At 48.9% G+C, this 22962-nt stretch overlaps 10 protein-coding genes across 10 annotated transcripts; 5 read left to right on the top strand and 5 right to left on the bottom strand.

Moving 5' to 3' along the window:
* Positions 1-136: 136 nt before the first annotated feature.
* On the bottom strand, positions 137-1492 carry N7506_009058 (putative bZIP transcription factor (MetR); the record flags this gene model as incomplete). Its single annotated transcript, XM_056958351.1, has 2 exons — positions 137-702; positions 1213-1492. 2 exons carry the CDS (start codon positions 1490-1492, stop codon positions 137-139), a joined length of 846 nt encoding a protein of 281 aa, XP_056807741.1.
* Positions 1493-3184: 1692 nt separating this feature from the next.
* Positions 3185-3706, bottom strand: N7506_009057 (nuclear transport factor 2 family protein; the record flags this gene model as incomplete). The annotated part of the gene is made up of 2 exons (XM_056958350.1): positions 3185-3575; positions 3627-3706. The coding sequence occupies 2 exons, from the start codon at positions 3704-3706 to the stop codon at positions 3185-3187; spliced, it is 471 nt and encodes a 156-aa protein (XP_056807740.1).
* Positions 3707-4842: 1136 nt separating this feature from the next.
* Positions 4843-5399, top strand: N7506_009056 (uncharacterized protein; the record flags this gene model as incomplete). The annotated part of the gene is made up of 3 exons (XM_056958349.1): positions 4843-4934; positions 4991-5290; positions 5336-5399. 3 exons carry the CDS (start codon positions 4843-4845, stop codon positions 5397-5399), a joined length of 456 nt encoding a protein of 151 aa, XP_056807739.1.
* A 238-nt stretch (positions 5400-5637) lies between these two features.
* On the bottom strand, positions 5638-6956 carry N7506_009055 (uncharacterized protein; the record flags this gene model as incomplete). Its single annotated transcript, XM_056958348.1, has 5 exons — positions 5638-5957; positions 6020-6087; positions 6161-6278; positions 6567-6723; positions 6786-6956. The coding sequence occupies 5 exons, from the start codon at positions 6954-6956 to the stop codon at positions 5638-5640; spliced, it is 834 nt and encodes a 277-aa protein (XP_056807738.1).
* Positions 6957-7968: 1012 nt separating this feature from the next.
* On the top strand, positions 7969-8317 carry N7506_009054 (uncharacterized protein; the record flags this gene model as incomplete). The annotated part of the gene is made up of 2 exons (XM_056958347.1): positions 7969-8000; positions 8074-8317. 2 exons carry the CDS (start codon positions 7969-7971, stop codon positions 8315-8317), a joined length of 276 nt encoding a protein of 91 aa, XP_056807737.1.
* Positions 8318-8365: 48 nt separating this feature from the next.
* N7506_009053 (cytochrome P450) lies at positions 8366-9759 on the top strand (the record flags this gene model as incomplete). Its single annotated transcript, XM_056958346.1, has 4 exons — positions 8366-8612; positions 8668-8786; positions 8848-9618; positions 9667-9759. 4 exons carry the CDS (start codon positions 8366-8368, stop codon positions 9757-9759), a joined length of 1230 nt encoding a protein of 409 aa, XP_056807736.1.
* Positions 9760-10112: 353 nt separating this feature from the next.
* Positions 10113-11477, bottom strand: N7506_009052 (uncharacterized protein; the record flags this gene model as incomplete). The annotated part of the gene is made up of 2 exons (XM_056958345.1): positions 10113-11374; positions 11444-11477. The coding sequence occupies 2 exons, from the start codon at positions 11475-11477 to the stop codon at positions 10113-10115; spliced, it is 1296 nt and encodes a 431-aa protein (XP_056807735.1).
* A 284-nt stretch (positions 11478-11761) lies between these two features.
* N7506_009051 (putative DNA mismatch repair protein (Mlh3)) lies at positions 11762-14707 on the top strand (the record flags this gene model as incomplete). Its single annotated transcript, XM_056958344.1, has 2 exons — positions 11762-12005; positions 12057-14707. 2 exons carry the CDS (start codon positions 11762-11764, stop codon positions 14705-14707), a joined length of 2895 nt encoding a protein of 964 aa, XP_056807734.1.
* A 1759-nt stretch (positions 14708-16466) lies between these two features.
* N7506_009050 (SDR family NAD(P)-dependent oxidoreductase) lies at positions 16467-17303 on the top strand (the record flags this gene model as incomplete). The annotated part of the gene is made up of 2 exons (XM_056958343.1): positions 16467-16718; positions 16755-17303. The coding sequence occupies 2 exons, from the start codon at positions 16467-16469 to the stop codon at positions 17301-17303; spliced, it is 801 nt and encodes a 266-aa protein (XP_056807733.1).
* Positions 17304-18320: 1017 nt separating this feature from the next.
* On the bottom strand, positions 18321-21839 carry N7506_009049 (guanine nucleotide exchange factor; the record flags this gene model as incomplete). The annotated part of the gene is made up of 2 exons (XM_056958342.1): positions 18321-21263; positions 21312-21839. The coding sequence occupies 2 exons, from the start codon at positions 21837-21839 to the stop codon at positions 18321-18323; spliced, it is 3471 nt and encodes a 1156-aa protein (XP_056807732.1).
* Between the last annotated feature and the right edge of the window lie 1123 nt (positions 21840-22962).

The raw sequence follows: 22962 nt of genomic DNA, 5'->3' as shown, positions 1-22962 counted from the left end.
GAAACATTATTGACAAGAAAGCAAAGGCGACATGAGCAAAGCCCAGCCACCACGCAGCAGAGTATCAAATATGACGAGGGTTTCTTTTTTTTTGATGTTTAGCGATTTTTTTTCTTCGACGTATGTGGCATGCTGCCTACGCAGTAGTGCCAACACCGTGCTTCAAGCCAGAAGAACTTGTCGCATCGGAGTTCTGTGAAGCAAGGAACTTCTTGAACATGTCAGAGATATCCTGCTCAGACTGCTCATCCGCACCGTTCTTCTCCATGATCAAGCCACGGAGCCAGTGGTTCTCAAGCTCGAGCTGAGAGACACGCGCCTCAAGGATATCGTTCTTGTCGGTGGTCTCCTTGACGGTCTGCTCAAGAGCAGCCTCGCGCTGCTTCTTCTTCACTCGGAAGCGGGCACTGGCGGCGGTGTTGCGGCGACGCTTGTCCTCCTCGGCCATGTGGCGGCCAGCCTCCTCAGCGCTCTCGGTGGACTTGGCGGAGTTCTTGCGCTTAGTACCGATCACCGGAGCGGGAGGCGACATGGAGTGAGCAGGTGGAGCCGGTGCGACCTTCGGGGCGCTGGTTGGAGCGGGCTGGATGGGGGCCTGGTTGGCCACCGGCGCAGGGGCAACCGGGTAGTGCGCATTGTGCATGGGCACCTGAGCATTCTGGCTCAGCTCCGGCTGATATTCAGGGATGGAGTTCAGGCCCTCTGTAAAACACCATTAGCATCGATTCAATTTCCAAAGCATCCACTGTCGGTGTCCCGAAGAATGATTGAGTCCGAGCAAAGTTCCTGAGTTTCCCGATCACGTGAGATGGCGTAATAGTGGGGAGGATTGTCGCCAGCCAAAATCAAATTTGACTGCGAAAACCTTGCTGGGGATGATCAGGCAGAAGATGCGAGGGGTCAAAGAAATGGTGAATGAATAGGATGAAAAGATGTGATCAGAAGGTTAAAGGAAAGATATCAGATTTGAAGCGCACGAAGCGCCAGAAAATCCAATAACGAGCCAAGAACATGCACCCATGACGAGCTTTGAAAAAGCAGCCAATAAAAGTAGAACTTGCACCCAAATCTCATGAACATGGGCAGGTAATGGTGTGATCAGGGGAAACTCATGCAGGCAACTCATGCAGCTCGAACTTCAATCATCCAAACAAAGGCAGCCGTGGGCACGAAAAGGTGCCCCAAGGGCAAACAGATATCATTTTGACTCACCATTGTTCAAGAAGTCCAAGAAGTTAGGGTCTGCGGCGTGGGACTGTTCCACATTCTGGGGCTTCTCCTCGACGGAATCGAAATTGGGCAGACCGAGGTCATTGAACTTGTCGAAGTCGAAGAACTCAGTGTTGGTGAACAGAGCCAGTTCAGTATCGAGGTTGTACGGGGTCTGCTGCTGTTGCTGCTGCAGGGCCTGGTCGTAGGGCGAGGGAATCGCGTTCAGATCATCGATGTACTGGGAGAAATTGGGCGCGCGACGTCCGTTGTAGTTGGCCATATTGAATCAGTCGACGGTTCACTATGGAACTGATGGGTCGATGAACGAAGTTGAAATGGATGCGCGTTGCGCGGCGAGGTGTGGGCTTGAGTCAAACCGGAGTCTGGATGCCGAATGCGGCTCGGAAGCGGGTTGGGACGATGTGAAGTCGACGCGGGAGCGAGTCGACGTCAAGGGGCGATTTAAGTAAAATCGCGAGATGGTCGGTGGTCGGAGGTTGCAAGTTGCAAGTTGGAGATGGAGTCTGGAGAGTGCAGGGCCACCAAGTGGGTTTTTTCTTTGAATGTTCGGTGGGGGGCCCGGAGGCCGGAGGGGTGATGATTAATCCCCCGATTTGCCTCCCCGGTCCGATTCAACTTCTTACCCTTCTCTTCTCTCTATTGTCTTTTCTTGATTATCTATTGTCTATTTTGAATTGTCTATGGATTTTAACACTAGGTCATTCTATTCTACGTCGCTGTCTTCTCCATTGCCTCTATACACATTGTCGACTATACATTCCCATCCGGGCCCTCTCCGCGGCCGAGGATCGGAGCGCCCACAGAGTTTAATTGGGGCCCACGTTCGCTCTAAATTAGGGTATGAACATCCCACAACTTGTTCATTGTCCATTATACAAGTAGTTGTCTTTATTGGGTAGCATGCATTGATTCTCTTCGTCTATGAGATAAATTCTGCACAAATCACGTATTATCGAGTGTCCTCAATTGCAGAATTGCTATTTCGATCGACAAACGCGGCTACGCAAACACCAGCAAACACCGAAACCGCGCACCGAAAGTGGGGGCCTCAACGGTGATTGGCGAACTCTTAACTCCTTCGTTGGTAAGCAGGAAAATCAGAGGTCATCGTGAAATCATTCCTGAATGTTCCGATTATTCCATTATCCTGCTATGACCCTACAAAATAGATCTGCTTTTTCATGGACAAAACTATAATCAGTACGGAGTACAGATCTTATACTTCCAGTCAGTATAAACCTCTAGAGAGCACCCTGGTCATAAGTCTTATGTTATAGTAGTAGGTAACTAACGTCCCTTATCGGAAAAGCACAGACTGCCGGAACCGTTGCCGACTGCCCCAATAGGGTTTAGCGTTCTCTGGAATATCAGACTCTCCAGGGCTGACATTACTTACTCTGATGATATACGAGGTATATAGTTTGCCAGCTATAGCACGTTGCTTGGATTCAGATTTGGCTCATTTAACAACTCTTGGCCTCAAGTTTGATTCATGCTCATCTTTCAATAGTGGGTACAAAAGCATGTGGAATCGTTCTTAGTGGCTCCACTAGGTAATTGTACTCTATGATCGTCCTGTCCCAGATCCACACACACACACTCTCTCTCTCTCTTGCTCTCGCGGTGGATCTCGGCGAAGATGGTTATACACATGATGGACTTTCTTGTTGGCCAATTTGCACATGCATAGCTTCGGACACCGGTAGTAATTAAACATCGTCTATATCTCACACGTAGTCTCCCGACTGGCCGCTGCACAGTACCACGTGCCTGGCTTTGCTAGTTACAATGCATAGATGACCAACCATGGACCGGAAGGGAACACAGGGTCTACAATAACAAGATTGGTCCATAAAAGTCACATAATAGAATTCAAAAGATACATTGTAACATATTGCTTCCCAAGCAACTACGGCTGAGCCTTTTCCAAATTAGCCTATGGGACCCGGCATCACCAATGCTCTGGCCCAATTTGCGCCTGATCAATATCAACTCCATCGACAAACCACCGCCCAGTTCCATCTCCATTTGGTCCTAGGATCAAATCATTGCCTGACATCATACGCTTTTCCATTTTGCCATCTTGGTCGAAAGTCCAGTCCTCAAGTCCATAACATCTCGTCCACTTGTTATCGTTATCGCCATCCTGGAACTCATACCAGAACTGTACAGCGATGCGATTATCAGTGTAGGAAAACAACTCTTTCCTGAGCCGATAGGACTTCTCTCTATTCCATTTGGCGGTGAGGAATTCAATGATATCATCGGTGCCGCGAAGAAATGAGGTACGATTGCGCCAAATGCTGTCTGTGGTGTAAGCTTTGGCTATCTGCTCTGGGTTTCTGGATTATGTGAGCTTAAAACACAAATATAAAAGAGGTGATCAAACTCACCGAGTGTTCCACAGATTTTGGGCAGCCTTGACTTTGCTCGTTGCGGATTCAAACGTGAACGGGGGCTTTATGGATGCCATGGTCTTGTGGAGAGCACGGGACGGTGTGTGTGAATTGATTCGGGTTCCAAGGTTTGAATCTGAGCAAGAGATGACACAGCTTGCAAATTCGATTTAGCCAGCAAGGATAGTAAGCCTGTTGCAATTAGCCGCTTGGGCAATTTAGGACAAACATACCGCCGTCGGACCCGAAGTCCACGCTAACTCCGCCACTGGGCATACTCTGCTCTCTACCACAATGATCTTTTCATGTACTCACATTTTTTTTCCTGCTATTAGATACATGTTCACTACCAAATACTTCCATACCGCGCGGATATAGCAAAATCATCAGTCATTGATAGAAGAATACGATCAACGTGATCTCCAAAGAGTGACCTGAAGCGGAAGAGAGCCCTTTGTTTGTATCTGACTTTGTTGTAGTATCACCAAAACGTCATGATGTCACAGAATCCAAACTTATGTTTACACCTCGCATCTCACGAGACACGAAAAGCTCTACGAATTCCGACGCCAACCGAGAGCATCTCGTTCAAGTAGTCCGAATGACCACTGCCGTTGGCTCATGCGTTAAACAACAAAGGGAGCACATTTCATTGGCTGCCGAACCTACGTATTTGCCTTGAAGGATGGAGTATAGTAAATCAACCGAAAGCAACGTATTTCAAGCAATACGAGCCAGTAAGACTCACTCAAATTGGAACGGAGAATTCCATTATGGTCCTTTCCCCCCTGACAAATCTTACTACCTACCACAGGAGGTAGGGAGGACCAAGGCAATACTTTCGAAGTATATCCCAAGGCTCTTTCTTTAAAAGAGGAAGTTCAATATCTCTATAATCTAACTACAGCCACGTAACCCACCCCGAGAGGTTCATCGGGCGAATCTCATCCTCCGGGAGATTGTTGCCCGACATGCAATTTCGCTTCCATAGGCACTGTCAACCCCGAAGTCGTACTTGGCCAGAGTGACTGTGGCTTAAGGCCATGCTTTCTCGCGAGCCCTCGGGTTGAAATAATCCCCAAAACCTTTCATGTCACGGCCTTGAGAAAAAGGACATACAAAGAGCCAAGAAACCCCAAACAACGATTCAACAAATTCCAACTCCTGTAGGTCTCAAAGGTCCTCCATAGGCACAATTGGTATGAACAGCAATATGAGTCTTGAAAAGACCGAAGAGATAGAAAAGTATTTCCCCGAATATTCAGACCAGGAGTGTTTCCAGATGGGTGTTGATTTTGTGCTATCGTGAGTGGTCCCGAGGTCTGACATTGTCAATAATACCATACTTATCAGAAAACTAGCCTTGAGCGACCATGTCTTTCTCGCACCCAAGTCATGAGGCCAAATAGTCAGACCTTGTCCATGCAAGGCACACTACTTCAACACGCCCCTTCGACTTTCACAACAGATACTCGATGGGAGGTATCAGCAGAAGCTTTCCAGAGACTGTTCGAGATGGCAGACAAGCTTGATTTAAATGGGTACATCACTCCCGTACAGGCGTGGAATCGGATAAGAGACCACAAGAACTTTTCGCGACTGACACGTGAGAAACTGAGAATATTGGAGCATAACATGAGGCCCAACATTAGGTGTCAGGGGTGAGTAAACAACAGCCTTCAGGGACTTCTGCTAATTCGTGACAGCTATGCTGCAATTATGGAGGAAGCCATTTTTGAGATCTTGTTGGACCAAGCTCTTAGCCCTTGAAGGAGATTTATCGACGTTTCCGACGCCATGAACTGTCTCATCTCACTGGCATGGCGAAAGAAACAGCAGCAGATCTCCGAGGAAGGATAGATAAAGTTAGAACAAGTAATATTTTGTTTTCAGGATATACATGTTCTGTCGGGTTTCCGGGGCAAATTTCAACTCTGATCCAGAAATTTTAGGGATTGGCCTCGGGAGTCGCTCGAGCCCATAGAGCATGCCTTCACCAGAGGTATCTTCATGAGGGATGATTATAGGTCACAGATACTTCAGTAGTCATGTTAATGCTTTCGGACTTTGGGGACACAGGCCCGAGTATCTCAGTTTGACTGCTGGAGTCATGAACAGTCGTATGTCCAATATCCGTTTGTGTTCCACCCTGAGAGTTGTCAAAAATCTTGCGATTCGGCGAAGACGGATATGATATCATAATATAATTTTCTGGCGTTGAGCTGGGGAAAATTCGCACGAGGAGAGGTTTGAGTGCAGGAATAGAGGCGGCTGTGATTGCAAGGCCATCTTCCACCGCAGCCCAGATCAGGAGTGGAGCAAGCTCCCCTAAGAAAAGGAAGAAATCATTAGCTTATCACCACATAGCGTTGGGTTTCCGTGGAGCATACATGTGAAGTCGGCTTTGGCGGAGAGGGCTACCAAATAAGTTGTTTTGACTATAGAAGCTGCTCCAGCACTGTAGATGAAAAGGTTAGAAAATGATCATACTATCACACGCGAAAGCTCAAATGGCTCAATGGCAAACTTACAATATCCCAAGGCTCATGGCAAATGCCACGCCCAACTTCTCTTTCTTCTTCATCTGTAGACTCCAAACAATTGTCCAGGGCAGTAAAGCAAGAACAAAATCTTGTGCACCAGAATAGGCTGGAATACGCAATTAGAATTGTCAGTGGATGTAATGGGAAGCGTAAATGGATCTTGAAAACGCCTTACCGCCGACGAAAAGAGAGAAATTAGTGAAAACATCCGATGGCCAACACTCCGATGGGATCATGGGATTCCACAAGTGTCGGGGGTCCTTGCATTGCAGGAAGACAAATAGCGCAGCCAAAATGTTGACCACATTCATAGTCACAATCACAAATCAAAGCACAAAAACCATCCAGCGATGAACCACAATGCGTAATAAAGTCACGGCGAAAGACGTTTTACCAAGGGTACACGCCATGATTGCCAAACTTTCGCCGATGTTGCAAAGAAGCGCCACTTGAATAAGGTTGTCAGGGTGCTCCTGCACGACCACCAGATGTTGCCCTAAGCCCAGGTCTGCAGCGACGTGGCACACTGCAGCGTATGCGACCAAACAGCCCTGGCCTCGAGTCAGTTGAGCTCATCAAGCATTTGAAGTCCCAGGAACAGAGAAACTCTTACAATTGCAGCGATTGCAATGCCGTCATCCCAGCCAAACACTCTGCGCAAGTAGAATCGCACATATAGCCGCATCAAAACAAAGATCAGGGACACAGTTGCCATCACCCACATTACACCCTTCACCGTCGGTGCCCGACTTTGTAGCAGAGACGCATCCCGATTAAGGTGCATCCTGTGCGATTCTTAGGGATGTATCTTGCAGCCAGAGTGAGCCTCCGAGAGAAAGGTTCAGCGCCCCCAGACGCAACGACGCCACAGGTACGGAGTACTCCGCAGTTAGATCCCACGGGAACTTGAGGAATTATGAGATTTTTCAACTTATTCCCATGGGTACGGGGCCGAGCGGTCTACTCCGTACTCCGTACTCCGTGTCAATTTTCAAATACCGGGGAATGTACTCCGTACTGAGGAAGGGTACGGAGGAGTTATGACAACTCTAACTTCGAAGTTTGTCAATGTGGTGGATCAGGTTCGTAGGTAGGGAAAGACTCGACCGATCGGAATATATTATCTGTCCGATTGATACTCCGTACTGACTCGGTATTGCTGGCCGTGGCGGTGGATCTGTCATTCGGTTATAGCGTCGGGGCTAGTGGCCCAAAGCCCAGTCGCTCGGGTGGCTTGCCAAAAGTCCGGTCTGAGCATTAATTCCATCCGCATTTGTTGAGGTTTAATACGGCTGGTAGACGCGTTGGTCCAAGTCACGGAGTTGGATATCTGGAACATTTTGGCCACGACGTACTTTTCGGACACTAGGGTCGGCGCCGCTGTCAGACTAAGGGTGTTCTGGCCATTTTAGGAAATTGGCTTCATGTTCGACCACTCACGATCTTCAGAAAATCAGCAGAGTCTCCACATCCCGCATCTCCCCGTCTCGTAGATGACACTAACAGACACTAAGACATGACATCCAAACGAGATGAGGTGTCTGTTACGGAGTAGAATGCTTGAGGTCCTTCAAAACCTTGTTCTCCGCTATCATCCCCGCTCGATCCTCGTGGTGGAAATTCTCAAATCGCGTGGCCCCTTTAAGTCAGCTTAGGGCTAGATCGATTTGAAGCTCGCCAGCAACGATTGCCGGTGCCTTGCGGACTTGTATTTCTTGGTTGCTTTGCTTCGCTTGGCTCTGATCTTCTGCTTGTTCCAAGTACTTTTGTATACGAACAGCAGCCGCCTTTTCGCCATGTTGGATATGGACCCGAATCCTTCCAGCTTGTGGATCCGAGGCTTAGTTGCTTTGGGTCTGCTGGTTGTCACAAAAGTTGATCTGGGATACTTACTTCTCGAGTTTGAGATGTATCCCCGGACCAGCGCTAGCCAGGATCACAAATGTCTGGCGTGCCTTGCATGCGTATGGTGGGCATATTGATCGCAAAAATGTTCAATTGCATCGAAAATACGGCACGGCCGTCCGAGTTGGTCCTAATTGCGTCAGCATTTCGGACCCCAGTCTGATTCGCACAATTTACTCGACCCGCAATCCTTGGAAGAAGGTTCGATATGGTGCCCCCTTTGTAGATACCATTGTATGAATGTGGTAATGAGCCCTGCTGATATGATGTGGAAATGGAAAGAGTGACATGTACCGCCCCAATGACGTACTGCTCGAAGGTCACAGACTATCGAATCTGTTCAATACCCAGGATGAAGATTGGCACAACCAAAACATCCGCCCCATTCGGGGTCTTTGGAGTATGACCAAGGTCCTCGAATATGAGCCATTCATCGATGAAACAATCTTCAAGTTCGTGGACAAGATCGCGTTGAGATTCGTTGACGGCGATTGTGCTGGGAAAGTCTGTCCGGCGGACGAATGGATTGGTTTCTGTATGTTGGAAGAGTTGCTGATTTAAAACGGAGCAGGAGCTAACAAATCGCGTAGTTGCTTGGGATGTCACGGCTAATTTCAGCTTCGGTCGTCATTATGGGTTCCTCGACCAAGAAAGAGACGTTGACAACCTCATCACAGATTCAACTGCTGGCCTGGAATATTTTGCACCTGTTAGTCCCATCCTGAGCGCAAGTCACCACAAGTATCACTAACGCAGTACACTTCAATCAGGTCTCTCAAATCCCATGGATTGACAATATCCTGGACAAGAACCCTATCAAACGTATTGGTCCCAAGCCCACCCTGACGGGTGTGCTGTATGCCTTCAAGGTTGTCGCGGAATACCAGATGCACTTGACAGAAAACAAAATCTCTGCAGGCACCCTTCATCATACGCTCGACAAATATGTAGAACTGAAGAAAGCCAACCCGGAAATGGTAGATGACAACCAGATAGTGAACTGGCTCATGCTAAGCATTTTGGCTGGAGGCGATACCAGCTCTGCCACAATGCGAGCCGTGGTATACTATCTAGCGAAGTCATCATCTTCGATGGCTCAGCTGGTTGCCGAGCTTGAAGGCGCCGCTATCTCCGCTCCCGCTCCATGGAAGCAGATCCGGGACCTGCCATATCTGGACGCTATTATTCGCGAAGCTCTCCGCATAAACCCGGGTATTGCTATGATCTTTGAGCGTGTCGTTCCGCAAGGTGGGTTTACACTCCCGGACGGGCGGTATCTCCCTGCAGGAACCAAGGTCGGCATCAACCCCTTTGTCACCAACCGTGACCACGGCGTATTTGGGGCCGATGCTGATGAGTTCAACCCGGATCGTTGGCTGCAAGGGAAGAATGAAAGCCTAGAAAGCTTCGAGGAACGTTCTCGTCGGATGAAGGATACTGTGGACTTTGTCTTTGGTGGTGGTGGTCGAGTCTGCATGGGCCGGTACCTGGCCGTGTTGGAGATAAAGAAGCTGATCGCAACGCTATACAGCACATTTGATGTAAGTGGATTCGAAATTTCGATCGGGTGGCGCTAATAATTCATGTAGATCCAGCTCAAAGACCCGAATCACGAGTGGAAGTACCGAAATGCCTGGTTCGTGTATCAGTATGACATGCCAATGATCATTCGGCGCCGCTGAAAGGCATGGTATCTAGATTTAGTGCAGCATGCAAGCATATCTTGCTAAGCGAGGACAAACAAAAGCAAAGTACGAAGGGCAGGGGTGTCAAAAAAACCAAAGCGTGAAATATGAATTTCCGAAGTAAAAACAAATTTGTCCATACCACATAGGGTATCAATATCCCAGCCTAAAGAAACGCCGCCATACCATTAAGAAAAACCAAATCCTCAAGTTCCATGCATCAAATCATTATGTAAAAGGAACCGCTGGTATCTCGCTCATAGTTCCGAACAGTTCCATGCGTAACTTCATTCAACCTCGCTAGCCTCGCAATATGAAGTGTGCAGAGGTGTGCCAGGTGTTGGGTGCAATCATTTCTTCGGGGTCTCACCAACAGAACCGCCATCATCCCCGGTGTTCCGTTCAGATTCTTCTCCCCTCTCGTCGAGCTTAACATCGTTGTTGTCTTCCTCGCCGGTAATTTCTCCCCAGCCGGAACTCCGTCGGCTCATGCGACCGCCCATAGCGAGAGGACTGCTCACAACCCCTGCAACACTCGCAGCGGTGCTGTCATTTCGACTGTGGGATTGAACCACACTGCGAATGCTCGCTGAATCACCACCAACTTGCTTAGAGTACAAGCTGCCCCGTTCGGCATTGGTGGCTGCAAGTGGTGTGGCCCCAGGGGAGTACACACTGATGCGCTCAGCACTGGCAAGACCCACAATACTCGGTCGACTCAATACACCGGATGTGTTGAAAACAGAGGCGTTGGATGCTTCATTTGTGTTCCCACTCAATACACTCAGCGGTAGGCTTTCACGGCTGCCACCGAAGACCGAGGAAGGGGCCAACCCGCGGACTGATGCATTTGTGTCCAACGAATTGCGACGGCGGCGCTTAGAAGAGCTCGCCAGGGTGAGTACAGACGCGTTGTCGTTCAAGGCGTTGTTCGCGGTTGCCGTGCTGTATGTCATGCCATGGGTATGTGAGACCAAATGCGAAGGTACAGCAGTAGCCGGAGATGAATTTGGAGGAAATTGGTGGGTGAAATGTACGGACTGGTTCGAGTTGGCTTGGGTCGAATTACCATGGTGGTTCCCTTGGCTGTTCTGAGCGTTGTAGAGTTGTGTCGAGGGTGCCGCTGAGTGCACGGTCGTCAGAGTAGTGGCCAACGAGCGAACCGACGGCGCGGGCGACGAAAACGTGCTGCCCTCCCCTCCTCCATGTGTACTGAATCCTTCGGTTCCTGTTGCCAATGTCCCAGCCTTAGAATACGCAGCCTCTGAATATCCGGCATCGCCGTTCGTCGAGATAGTTGGTGCAGCAGATTTGGCACCTGTCAAGGGGGCGGGGTTTTCATATCCCGAAGAGACCAAGGATGGATCACTCCTCGATTGGGAGCCATCTCCATAGTTGTCGTAGGTGTATGACTCGGTCGGCGTCTGGCTCCCCGTGTGACGGTTGATTGTACCAGAGAGCGGATACGGGTTGTTGCCTTGGTCGCCTTTCTTGCCCTTGGCACCGGCGTTACGCCTGTTGGGCCATCGATTTGAAGTAGAATCAGAGGAGCTCTTGAGGTTTGCTAGTCGTTTCATCCAGCTGGAAAATGGGCGACGTCGTGCATTGCGGTCTGTTTATCGGCTTCAGCGGTGGATTCACGGTCGGGTTGACGGATTCATGATCAACAGCCTGCACTTACCATGTACCCTAGCAGGACCTTCGGTGGTAGCCATGCTTTGAAAAGGCGTCGCAACCCACTCTGGCTTGCGAAAAGTTAAAGGCCGACAAGGGATCAAAGCGGTTGAGATGCGCCGAGGCAGGGACCACGGGCGGGGGCACTGTTTATCCGTGCACGTCATGTGCTTGTGTTGCCTCTTCCCTACTTCACTTCTGGCAACCGGCAATTGATTCATGGCCAAGTGCTGAGAATGTTTGCTCATATGCTCCACTGGGCGTTGTTTGGTGCGATTTGACGTTGATGTCTCCCGATGCCTAACAGCCTCGCCGGATTTCATCGATGCCTCTGTCTCAGTCAATACAAGCGTTACCATCCGATGTGATTGCAAAGCTCAAGTCCTCCACGTCTATTATTAATTTACCCGGTGTTATCGTGGAATTGATCAAAAATGCCTTGGATGGCAATGCACATACCATCTTTGTCACCGTCGACTTCCAGCGCGGTGGTTGTATAGTTGAAGATGATGGTGATGGAATTCCCCCGAACGAGTTTGAACCTGCCGGGGGACTTGGCAAAGCTCATCGTATGTACTAGATATTTGAGAGCATTCCGCGCCTACTGATATTTGTGACAGATACATCCAAATACAAGCAGAATGACTCGTATGGCCATCGTGGCTTGTTCTTGGCATCTTTGGCCTCCTTGTCTCTCCTGACTCTGATCTCCCATCATATTGGAGACGAATCTACGAACTCAATAATATTCCATCATTCAAAACCAGTGGCGCGGCTGATTCCTGCCCCCTCGCATCAGGTCCTTCGATCTGCCAGTCATGGCACATCCGTCACTGTGAATGATCTTTTTGGAAATATGCCAGTACGAGTCAAGAGCCGAGCACTGAGTCTTCAAAGGACGGGTGAGATAGAACGGGAGTGGGATAACTTGAGATATGCTCTTGTCTCTCTGCTTTTGGCAAATCACCAAATCTCAAGATTGGTACTCCTTGATGCAGAGAAGAGTAAACGCATGTCCATTCGACCTAGCATCTCTTCTTCCTCCGCAAGTTTCTCGATCGGTGAGAATGCCTTCAGTCTGAGGCGCATCGGATCCATTCTCATCCAATCCGGGCTCCTCACCCCTCGCAGCTGGGAGCATTGGCACGAACTATCGGCATCTGTCCCTGATCTCACAGTCCAAGCCGCAATATCACTACAGGCTAGCCCGACTCGGAAGATGCAATTTATTACTCTGGGGAAAGAACCACTTTCATCGCGCAATGGTTCCAACATCCTCTACAATGAGATCAATCGGCTCTTTTCCCTGTCTGATTTCGGCAACTTCGATGTGCTTCCCGGTCACGCCTTTCCCGGTCCAACCCGCTTGGTGGATCAAACCGAAGCCCGAAATAACGGAACCACTAAAAGTTGGACAAAACCGATCAACAAATGGCCAATGTTTTTCATTCGCATTGAAACGAACGCCGTTCTCGGGCTTGGTGACAACGATGGACGAGAGCATTTCCCCGAATCAGATAAGTCAATTCAACGCATAGTTGATGTACTCAGTGCTATGATCCATGAATTCCTGAAGCAGCATAGTATGCGACCTCACAGTGGTAAACGGCAAAACCCGTCTTCAGATCGAAGCCAGAGCATACGTTCCAAAGATTCAGTCTCACTGCAAAGCCCTGGAATTGTTCCACAGCGAGGTTTCCCGGCTTCAAGTGCCAACGAGGCCTTCAGTGGTCACTTCAAAATTCCATCGTTTCCCAGGTCGCAAGCTAGTATCAACCACGGCCAGGAGTTCAAAAACTGGTCCAGAATAAAAGCAGCTACAGCACCAGAACGGCACTCGGCTATTCAACAATCCCGGCGCTCTGTCATGGGTCCCGATACTAATAGGCTGCGGGGAGAGAGACCCTTGTCTAACCGGACCGAGCATGGGCTCGAAGTCTCAGATCATCGCATGGGGCTGGACTCTTCATCGCAAGCATTGGACTCATTGGCAGTCGATGAGGCACGAGAGACACCTGAAGATCATTCTGCAGATGTTTCTTCAGAAAAAGCGATCACTTGGATCGACCCACACACTAGATTGGTCTACCTCATCAACCCTCGGACTGGTCAAACGATGAACTCTAGGAAATCAATGGCCACACAAAGCTCTCACTTTTCCAGGACAGAAGATCTCTCCCGAGGTCCAGAGCACGGTCTGTGGATGCAGAGGCTGTTGGAAACGTGGGACAACCCTTCTTTCAGTCGAACAGAAGTTCCAATACCGAATTTGTCTAGCGAGGCTGTGACCCAATATACTTCGAGCGCTTCTCATGGCTGTTTCAAAGGCATTGGGTCTTTAGATACGGCACAAGTCGCCAAATTCCGGGGCAAGCTTCGACGTCGTGGCCTTGACAGGGCTGAGGTCATTGCTCAGGTCGACAAAAAATTCATTTTAGCCAAGGTGCCAACGGCTTCCCCGGAAGGCTACGAAGGCGCGGAATCGAACGATGTGTTGCTTCTCATTGACCAACATGCCGCCGATGAACGATGCCGAATCGAGCAACTATTTGAAAAGATGTTCTTGCCGTCTGATGAAACTGATGGATCTAATACTGGAGTTTCGACCGTTCAGGTCTTCTTGGAGTTCCAAGTTTCCGAGACCGAGGGTTATCTTTTCAGCAGATATACGAACGTCTTCGCGCCCTGGGGTATCCACTACGACGCAAAGGTGAAGCATTCATCCACTTGGGTCACTGTTCACGCCTTGCCTATGCTTATAGCTGAGCGATGTCGGGTCGAACCACAAGTGTTGATTGACTTGATGAGGCGAGAAATATGGTCAACTGAAGAAGGGGGAAAGAGGCCTGCTCAGGTTAAGAAAGCTTTCGACCTAGGCGAGGAGGATCAAGCATTCGAATTCCTAGACATTGAAGATGCAGCATATAATTATCCCACACTGCCATCGGCTTCGCATTCCTGGGTGCAGAAAATGAATGGATGTCCTCAGGGCATTGTCGACCTTCTAAACTCTCGCGCTTGTCGGACTGCCATCATGTTCAACGATCCATTGGATATTGGAGATTGTAAGGCTTTACTTTCACGCCTCGCCCGCTGTGCATTTCCATTTCAGTGTGCTCATGGACGCCCCTCGATGATCCCCATTCTTGACTTACGGTCCGTTCCTGACACCGCTACTTCTCTACCATTGGCATTGGACAACTCCGAATCTGCCGCTGAAGGCACAGATTTGGATTACATGGAGGCATTTCGAGCTAGGTATATCACATAAATTGGATTCTACCCACTTACACGGACAGCCTTGCGCCTTATCATTGCATAAATCGCTGGAGCATTTATTGGTTACAATCGGCGCATTTTTTCTGCATGCACTCATGACTCGAACCGCTCTGCGAATCCTCTGTGTGGTCGTTTGATCGTGTAAAACCTTGGAAACACACCTAATTTGACGAGTCTCGAGGTTTCTGGGCACAATGAACCCTTGTCTGGCATGTCGCTTTTTCTTCCCCTCCGACATCTCTCGGTGGTCAACAAACTAGTTTTGAATTTCCACCTGTGTGACCCATCATCTCTACCCCACCAATATTACGTGGAACGAAACCGTACTCGTACTCGCGCTCCAACACTTTGTACGGAGTACAGAAAAACACATAGTGGAGCAATTCAATACAAAAGCGAGCATGACAGCCGAGGTAATCAGGTTTTGCTGGCGAGCTGCGTCTCTAGCGTGTTGCTTTGCATACAATCGAGTTTCTTAGACTGCATAAGCGTGCATGGAACAGACATACTATGCATGACGTACTCCGTACTGAAACTACTCTCTGGACTGCATAAGTTTGACGCCAACAGGCAGCTGCATTGCTCGAATATGACCATTTGTTAACAGCGGTATGTCCAATCGCAAAATCCATTCCATGGGCTCATGGACATGCTTCTAAATGTTTCTATGGTTATTAATGAATGCATCCCTTGCTTACAGAAAGTTGTATGTGGGATTGTTCACAAATTGACAAGATGTGGCGTGTGGGTTCATGCAGGGATCGGCCACTAACAAGACTAGTAACCTAGATGACACTTTGACGACAGTTTAACCTTTAGTGACGAGAACTTGTACTCTGATTAGATCACTTAATGTGTGTAGAATCATCTATGTCACATGGATATCGCTTTTTAGTTAAGTTTGGAGGGTAAAATAGGTAACTTGGACAAAGCTACTGTTCAATAAGGAGTACACCATACAAGCCTCAGTGCCGCGCTCACGCGCGTCCAAAAAGACGACGATAGTTGCTTATACACAGGCGTAGTTATGTATTCGCTTAATCTCATATTTCGATTGGTAACGGAAGAGAGCTGTCATCAACTTCGGGACCTCTTTCTAACTGTCTTTCCAAGGTTCCAACTAATTGTCAAATCATCATGATTGGTCGAGAAATGGAAGTCTTGGCTAAGCCGTGAACAGAGAATTAGGGATTGGATCGCTATCCAGGTCAGCTAGTGACTCCTCCGTGATGTTCAGAGATACAAGAGATCTAACACATATCGCATGTTATGGTCATTGATTCGAATACCTACTCAGACTCCGGTGAACAAAATGCAAGCTCGGCATACCGAGAAGCTGCCCGCGTGTCTTGGCTAGCAATTATTCGCACTTTTATGTACGGAGTACGGAGCAAACCGTACTTCAGTGAGGACTAATTAGATACCTAGGTACGGAGTAAGTCCCCAACTGTCTCGACGAAGCTCTCAATCTGGTGAACCTAGCTCTAGAGATGTAGATCGAAGTCAATGTGCACCCTGGTCAAGAAACTCTGCATCTCTTTCATGGCTACACCTTGATCTCAGCTCGGACTCGGGGTGTACATAAAGCCAGACTGATTTCAAATGTCTCTGTGTTATTGAATAACATGTTGTACCAATTATGGACTTTCTTCTATAAAGAAGGCTCGCAAGTCAGCTCAAGTACGGAGTATAGACTGGTACAATCTTCAAATCTCTTGGCAATCTAGCAACTAGCGCTGCAACAGAATACGATGTGTCCCAAAACCCCACACGGAGACTGTCCTCCCCAGGAAACAGCATGTCACATCATTCCTTCAATTGCCGGTAAGCGCGTATTAATAACCGGCTGCGCTTCAGGAATTGGCAAGGCGACAGCCGAAGTCTTCGCCGCGCACGGTGTCCACCTAGTGATATGCGACATCCAAGACGACGTGGGCCAAAGCGTAGCCTCAAGAATTTCATCCGATAATTCAGACTGCAAAGTCACTTACATCCATATCGATGTGAGCTCCAGGGCCGAGTGTATTGCTGGAGTCTAGGCAGGCGTGCGATTCCTCGGTGGGCTCGATAGCTTGATCCACGCAGCGGGTCACATTCACCAAGACGTAGTGGAGAACATTGGAGAGGATGAACTGAGCCGCATGCTTGATGTGAATATCAAAGGTGCAGTGTTTATGAGCCAGGCCGTCTTTCCGTATCTCAAGACAAGAGGCGGGACGATCATCAACTTCGGCTCAGATATTGCGGCTGAGCCGTTGCCCTTGCTTGCGCACTATGCCGCTTCAAAAAGTGCAGTGCAGAGCTTTACGAGATCGATCGCGCGGGAGTGGGGAGAATATGGGATCGGTGCGAATGCCGTGTTGCCTGCTGTTTGGACGCCCATGATAGAGGATTACCGCAGAGGTCTTCAAGCAGAGAGTGTTCCTGGGCACGACCATTACATGAATGACCGTGTTTGTCTTGAGGAAAAATTCGGTGACGTTGAGGCTGATCTGGTTCCTGTCATTGCTTTTCTGGTGTCTGATGCGTTGCGCTGGATAACGGGGCAGCTGGTGCCTGTAAATGGTGGGCTATCACTTGTGCGCTAGCTTTGGAGCTCATGGCGTTGTTTGAAGGAGATCGGAAGGTTGAAGCAGGCAATTTGACATGAAAAAATATCATCATGATGAGCTTGTTGAAAGTACTCGATGAATGATAGCCAACAAGTCTCAGTGCCGCGCGCACGCGCGGCCAAAAAGACGACGATAGTTGCTTATAAACAGGTGTAGTTATGTGTTAGCTTAATCTCATATTTCGATTGGTAAAGAGGAGAACTATCATCAACTTCGGGACCTTTTTCTAACTGTCTTTTAACTGTCTTTTAACTGTCGTTCTAACTGTCTTTTAAACTGTCTTTTAGACTGTCTTTTTGGCTGTTCATCCAAGGTTCCAACTAATTGTCAAGTCAATAATTGGCCGAGAAATGGAAATCTTGGCTAAGACGTGAACAGAGAATTAGGGATTGGGGATTATGTCCTGGTCCGCGGACAAGTACAGGGCTCTGGCAGGCACTGAAGGCCAGTCTCGGTGGTTATCCAGGTGTTAGACATCTGAGTTTCTCGCTTTTACTGACTATATGAAAGATGTGATTTGAAGTAAGAATGCGTTGCATTACAAGCAGCTTGAGCTGCACCTGTACAATAGCTGCCAAGCAGCAAATCCTGTCTAATTACATGTGCCAGATAGCTGGGAATCATCCGTTTGTCCCAGTCCCCGAACCCGACCGTGAATCCAGACAAGATATTAAAAAACCAAAAATAAAACCAGAAAAAAACAGGGCCATTGGTGAACTCCATGTATCCGAAGCACCCCGTTCCATACGTAGCCGCTTTTCAAAATGCCTTCTCGAAAGAGAAATAGCGCAAAATAGAATCAAAGGCGCCGCCCAAGAATAAAAGAGATAGGTGAATAAAGTAGATCCGGTGATAAAAAGTGGGATATTCACACGCAAAGGAGAAGAAATGTAGCATAATAGAACATGGTCGAAGGTCGAATGTAGACAGCGAAGATGTGAAATGCAGTCGTCATGAGTCATTATGTTTAGGGAATAGGTCGTATTGTATGGATTAACCATGTGTCGGAACAGACTTGGCTTTGGATTGATTGGTCCAGGACAGGAAGTCAAATTTGTCTTTAGCGTTGTCGAGGATAGAAGGGTTGGATTCTTGAGACTGCAAGGTGGTTGCGCTGCGGGACTGTTCTCTGGGTTCAAGGACCAGAGAACGACGATAGAATTGCTGGTTTGTTGTTTCGTCTCCATGCGAACGAAGGGAACGTACGCGCACAAGTTCATTCTGCATCCATGCTTGTAGCTCAGGAACCTCAGTGAGGCGGTGCGGGATCTGGAAGCGCTGGAGTTCGCTGATGATCCGTGCTGTCTTCATGTGCTTATCGAAGTTAATCACGTCCATTTCGCTCTCGTTTGTGGAGAGTGTGCGTGAGGATTGGTTGCCATGGTCGACGAAAGTGAGGTCGGTCAGGTAGGTGCCGACGAAGGGAAGGCAAGGGGGCACGTGGTTCTGCAGGCGCTGACGAAGGACCGCGTAGTTGCGGGAGACGTCAACGATACCACGGAGGTGCTCGAGGGCAATCTTGGTCTTCTGAGAGACGATGTCCCAGGTCCTCTTGAGGCGAGAGATCATGGAAAGGTTCAATGAGCAGATGATAGCCATGAGGGAGTCATAGTTGTTCAACTCCAAACACTTGGTGGCAATCTTGACCCAGTGCTTGATTGTAACTGCACGCTTCTTAGGCTCTTCGAGACACAGGATCGAGTCAGCAACGAGATGAGCAAGGTCTGTGGAGAGAGTTGACATGGCGCGAACGTTCACAGCCAATGAGCCAGACTTCTTGGTCCACTCGGTATCAAGGAGCTCTTCCGGTAGAATGGCACAGAAGATGCGTGATTCCTTGATGGTCAGCTGACGAGCCAGCTCAAGCGGGTCAAAGTCAATAATAGAGAGTGTGCCCTCGTTGTTCTTCCATTGCTTTAGCAAGTTGTGCTCCTTTTTGGCAAGGACGGGAGGAGGAAGGGGAGTATCGGGGTGGATGTATTGGGCGATCGAGGTATTGGTCTTGCCCATAGACGACACCAAGCGAGGAACGACGGGTCCGCCAACAGCCGACACCTTGTCTGCCAAGTCAAGCAGACGCTTGCCAGCAGTGGGAAGATCGGCGGCGAGTTTAGTTCTCGCGAAGTTGATGATGAATTGGAGGGCGGAGTTGTCGCGATCATGGCGCCAATGAGACTCGAGCCAGCCCTTGAAGATGTTGTAGACGCGAAGGCGAACAGGTCCCGCGGCGTGAGGGGTATCACCGATATACTCGAAACGGGTAGCAAGGGCCTCAGCGAACTCAAGGGGAGTGGCAAAGAGGCGGAAGGTAAGGTAGAAAGTTGACACAAACATGGCGTCGGGGGTCGATTGATGCGCAGTCAGCTTCTCGATGAGAGCACGAAGACTGCCACCCATTACAGATCCCTCCTTGTAGATAAGCTCGTGCGCGTACGTCTTCTCGAGAATGTTGGCCTCTGTCTCTTCGTTCTCTTCGGCGAGGGTTGAGTAGCTGACACTCTCCTTCAGCGAGGGGACCTTGAAGCTTCCAGGGAAGCTGCCATTGATATCGGGTGAAGTAGCCCGAGTCGACGTCTGTGAAAGACCACTCATCTCTGAGTCGCGTGTGTGGCTGTGATATGTGAAGCTACTGCCATTAGAAGTGATTCCACGTCCAAAGGATTCACCCATGTCGGATTTGTGGGACTCGCGGTATCCGCTGTCAACAGAGGAGAAGGAAGAGATGTTTTCGAGGTGTGTGGGGAGGACGGCTGAATTGGGGAGAGAAGAGAGAGCGGATAGGTTGCCGGGGGAATTGGCGATGTGAGATTGGAAAGAGGAAGGTGTGCTGGCGTCGGTGAGACCAGGTGTTGGTGGGGAGTATGTTGTGCTGGGGATCTGAAGGGGAGGTGGGGGAAGGCGGCGTTCATGTTCTGCGATTGGAGTCGTCTCTGACTGCTCCGACTCCATTGAGGGGGTGTTCTGTTGAGTTTCCTGGTTTTCAGGCTCAAGCTCCATATCTCCAATTTGCTCCAGTACCAGACGGGCCTTTGCCAAACAATTTCCAGCTGCTCGGACACAAGATGTCGCCGCGTCAACGAGGCGCTTGCCTTCATCAGGCATAAACACAAGATCGTCATCAGGGAGGTGTGCGGGTCGGAACACGTCGCGCGCAGCGTGAACAAGATCAGACAGTCTCTCGCACATAGATTCACGTGCCTGGTCAAGCAGCACGCTACGCTGAGCATCGTGCTCACATACAGCCTCGACAACATTTAGCAGAGCTCGGCAAGACTGAACAGCCTGCTGTGTGGTGACAATTAGCTCAGTCGATGAACGAGACTGCATGTGAAGTCCAATGAACGAGCCAAGCACGCCGAGGAACGCATCGTAGGTGGTGCCAAGTCGCTCGGATGCCAAGTTCTGGGCACAGATAGCAGCCGAGGGACCGGAGACCGACATGCGATGCGACACGGAAATTCTTTTAGCGGCGACAGAGACCGGTCTGGGCGCGTGATCGAAGGTTTCGGTGCGCATCGACAGTCGGCTCATCTGTCTTGACTCCATCTGCCGTGACTCTAAGATGCGTGACTCATTCCGTTCCGGGCACTCGTTTTCACTCAGGTTGAAACTCTCGGATGCTGGCGTGGGCGGCATGTCATTGTGGCCATCGACAGGTCCGTCCATCTCGGCGATAGTCCTGCTAAGGCCCACCTCTTCATTCCAAACATCAAGGAATCGAACGCCGCGAGTAACAATTTTGAAAGCCTTGAGAAGCATCTCATCCAAAATATGCTCGACCTCATCTTCCGATGGGGTTCCATTAGCCACTTCTTGGAACTTCTTCGCGGTTTTCACCAACGAAGAAAGATCAGATAACAAAGCCTTGCGGATCCGGCGCAGCCCATCGTACCTTCTGACTAGGGAAGACTCCCTTGTAAGGCATTCGGATTTTTCCTATGGATTTATAAGCCCTGTGGCACACATCTCGTCGTGAATACTTACCAGCAAGAATCGGACTCCGGCGATAGGACCTCTCATGAGGTCCTGGTTTCCAAAATCTTTTAATGATGACCCACATCCTCCTCGGATGATGTCCCAAAAATCGGTCAAGGCCTTTAGCAAGGGACGCATTGGCAATTGGTCGTAAGCCTCGCAATAATTCGTAGGGAGCCAGCCTCGATTCCCAGAATCTAGTAATGTACCATCGGCCCAGCCATTGGTGTGAACGGAGTGGACCAAGATGATATCACCCTGGTCTAGTGGAAGAGTAACGGTCGACGGAGAGACATTGCCGGCCGGGTGAAAAGGGTAGAATGCTCGCAGGTAGTTGTGAAAGACAGGCCTTGGTACTTCTTGTTGATCCATGTTGGTTTCTTGTGTCTGCGGTGTTAAAGGAGGCGTCATCTCAGACGTGCCCCAAGCTGAGTAGAATCGACTTTGTGAATTGTTGTAATCGTGAGCGGATGCGTGTAGATTCGAATTGGATTTCGAGATGTTTAACGGAGGGATGTGTGGCTTCATTGATTCCATCTCTCGTTCGTATAATTGATTGGTATCTGTTCCAAGCCACTGAGGTCATTGGCTATAGGCGTTTATTCGATGGATGTAATGTTCATGGTTGAGAATCAACAGTCGATATCAATGAAAGAGTGTCGTTGAATGATCAAGGATGGAGGGGAGGGATCAGATTGCCGAAGGCTGAGGTAGATCCTACACAATCTAGGTCAATTGGGCTCTCAAGGGCTAAAAGGACAGTATAGAGCGTATAGGGATTGTTTGGAATGCGCAGATTCCAAGGAGTCCGGGAGGCTTGGAATGCCAGGAGAGGGGTGAAAGATTAAAGAACCGCACATACACGACAATATCAAGTAATCAATGGTAACCAAACTATAAACAGAACCCAAACAAACTTCCTTTCGAGGAGTCGAGTGCATCCAAGGTCCAGCCGGAGGGATGAGTCGCAGATTAACCCTAAACCAATATAGGGATAAGAGGTATATGAACGTGTGTGGTTGGGCGATGGTTCAATGTCACAGTGCTTTGGAGATTGGAGACAACTGCGCGCTATCGAAGATCGCAGCAAGGACTGTGTAAAGGTCCGCGAAATGACAGTGACGAAAGAAAGTTCCTTGAGGTCGGGGCACGCAAGGGCCGAAGGGATAGTCTGGAAATGCTAAGTATAGCGTGCACAATTGCCACCGGCAGCAATATGATATACAGGGTATAGTATGCTCGTACACCTCGTAAGTTAAAAGAGCAAAACACACTTGAAAAGCAAAATTGAAGAGGGAGAAGGAGGGATCAAGAGGAATAATAATAGCTCCAAATCCTTGGGGACTCGATCGCGGACGATCCAAGCTCCACACTACGTACTGGGCCTGTATGGGTACTTATGATATAATGTGACGGGTTCAATACCACAAGTACGTATTTTTTCATTTATTTGGTTATTTCTCTATTTTCCCTTTTTTTTCCCTTTTTGGCTTTCTTTTTCTTTTTCTTTTTTCTTGCTCTTGAGGATTTTCAATATTTTGCTTTTGATGGTCATTTTTAAGTCTAAATACTTTGATTACTCACTAGGCCTTATATTTCACTTCTGTTATTTCTCCTCATTCTGCACTGTTGATCATTTTTCTCATATGAATATTCAATC

Source organism: Penicillium brevicompactum (genome assembly GCF_028827555.1).
Source record: "Penicillium brevicompactum strain IBT 35665 chromosome Unknown utg000006l_segment0_segment0, whole genome shotgun sequence".
Lineage (NCBI taxonomy): Eukaryota > Fungi > Ascomycota > Eurotiomycetes > Eurotiales > Aspergillaceae > Penicillium > Penicillium brevicompactum.
The sequence above is the reverse complement of the archived record's forward strand: the minus strand, read 5'-3'. Positions and strand labels throughout refer to the sequence as shown.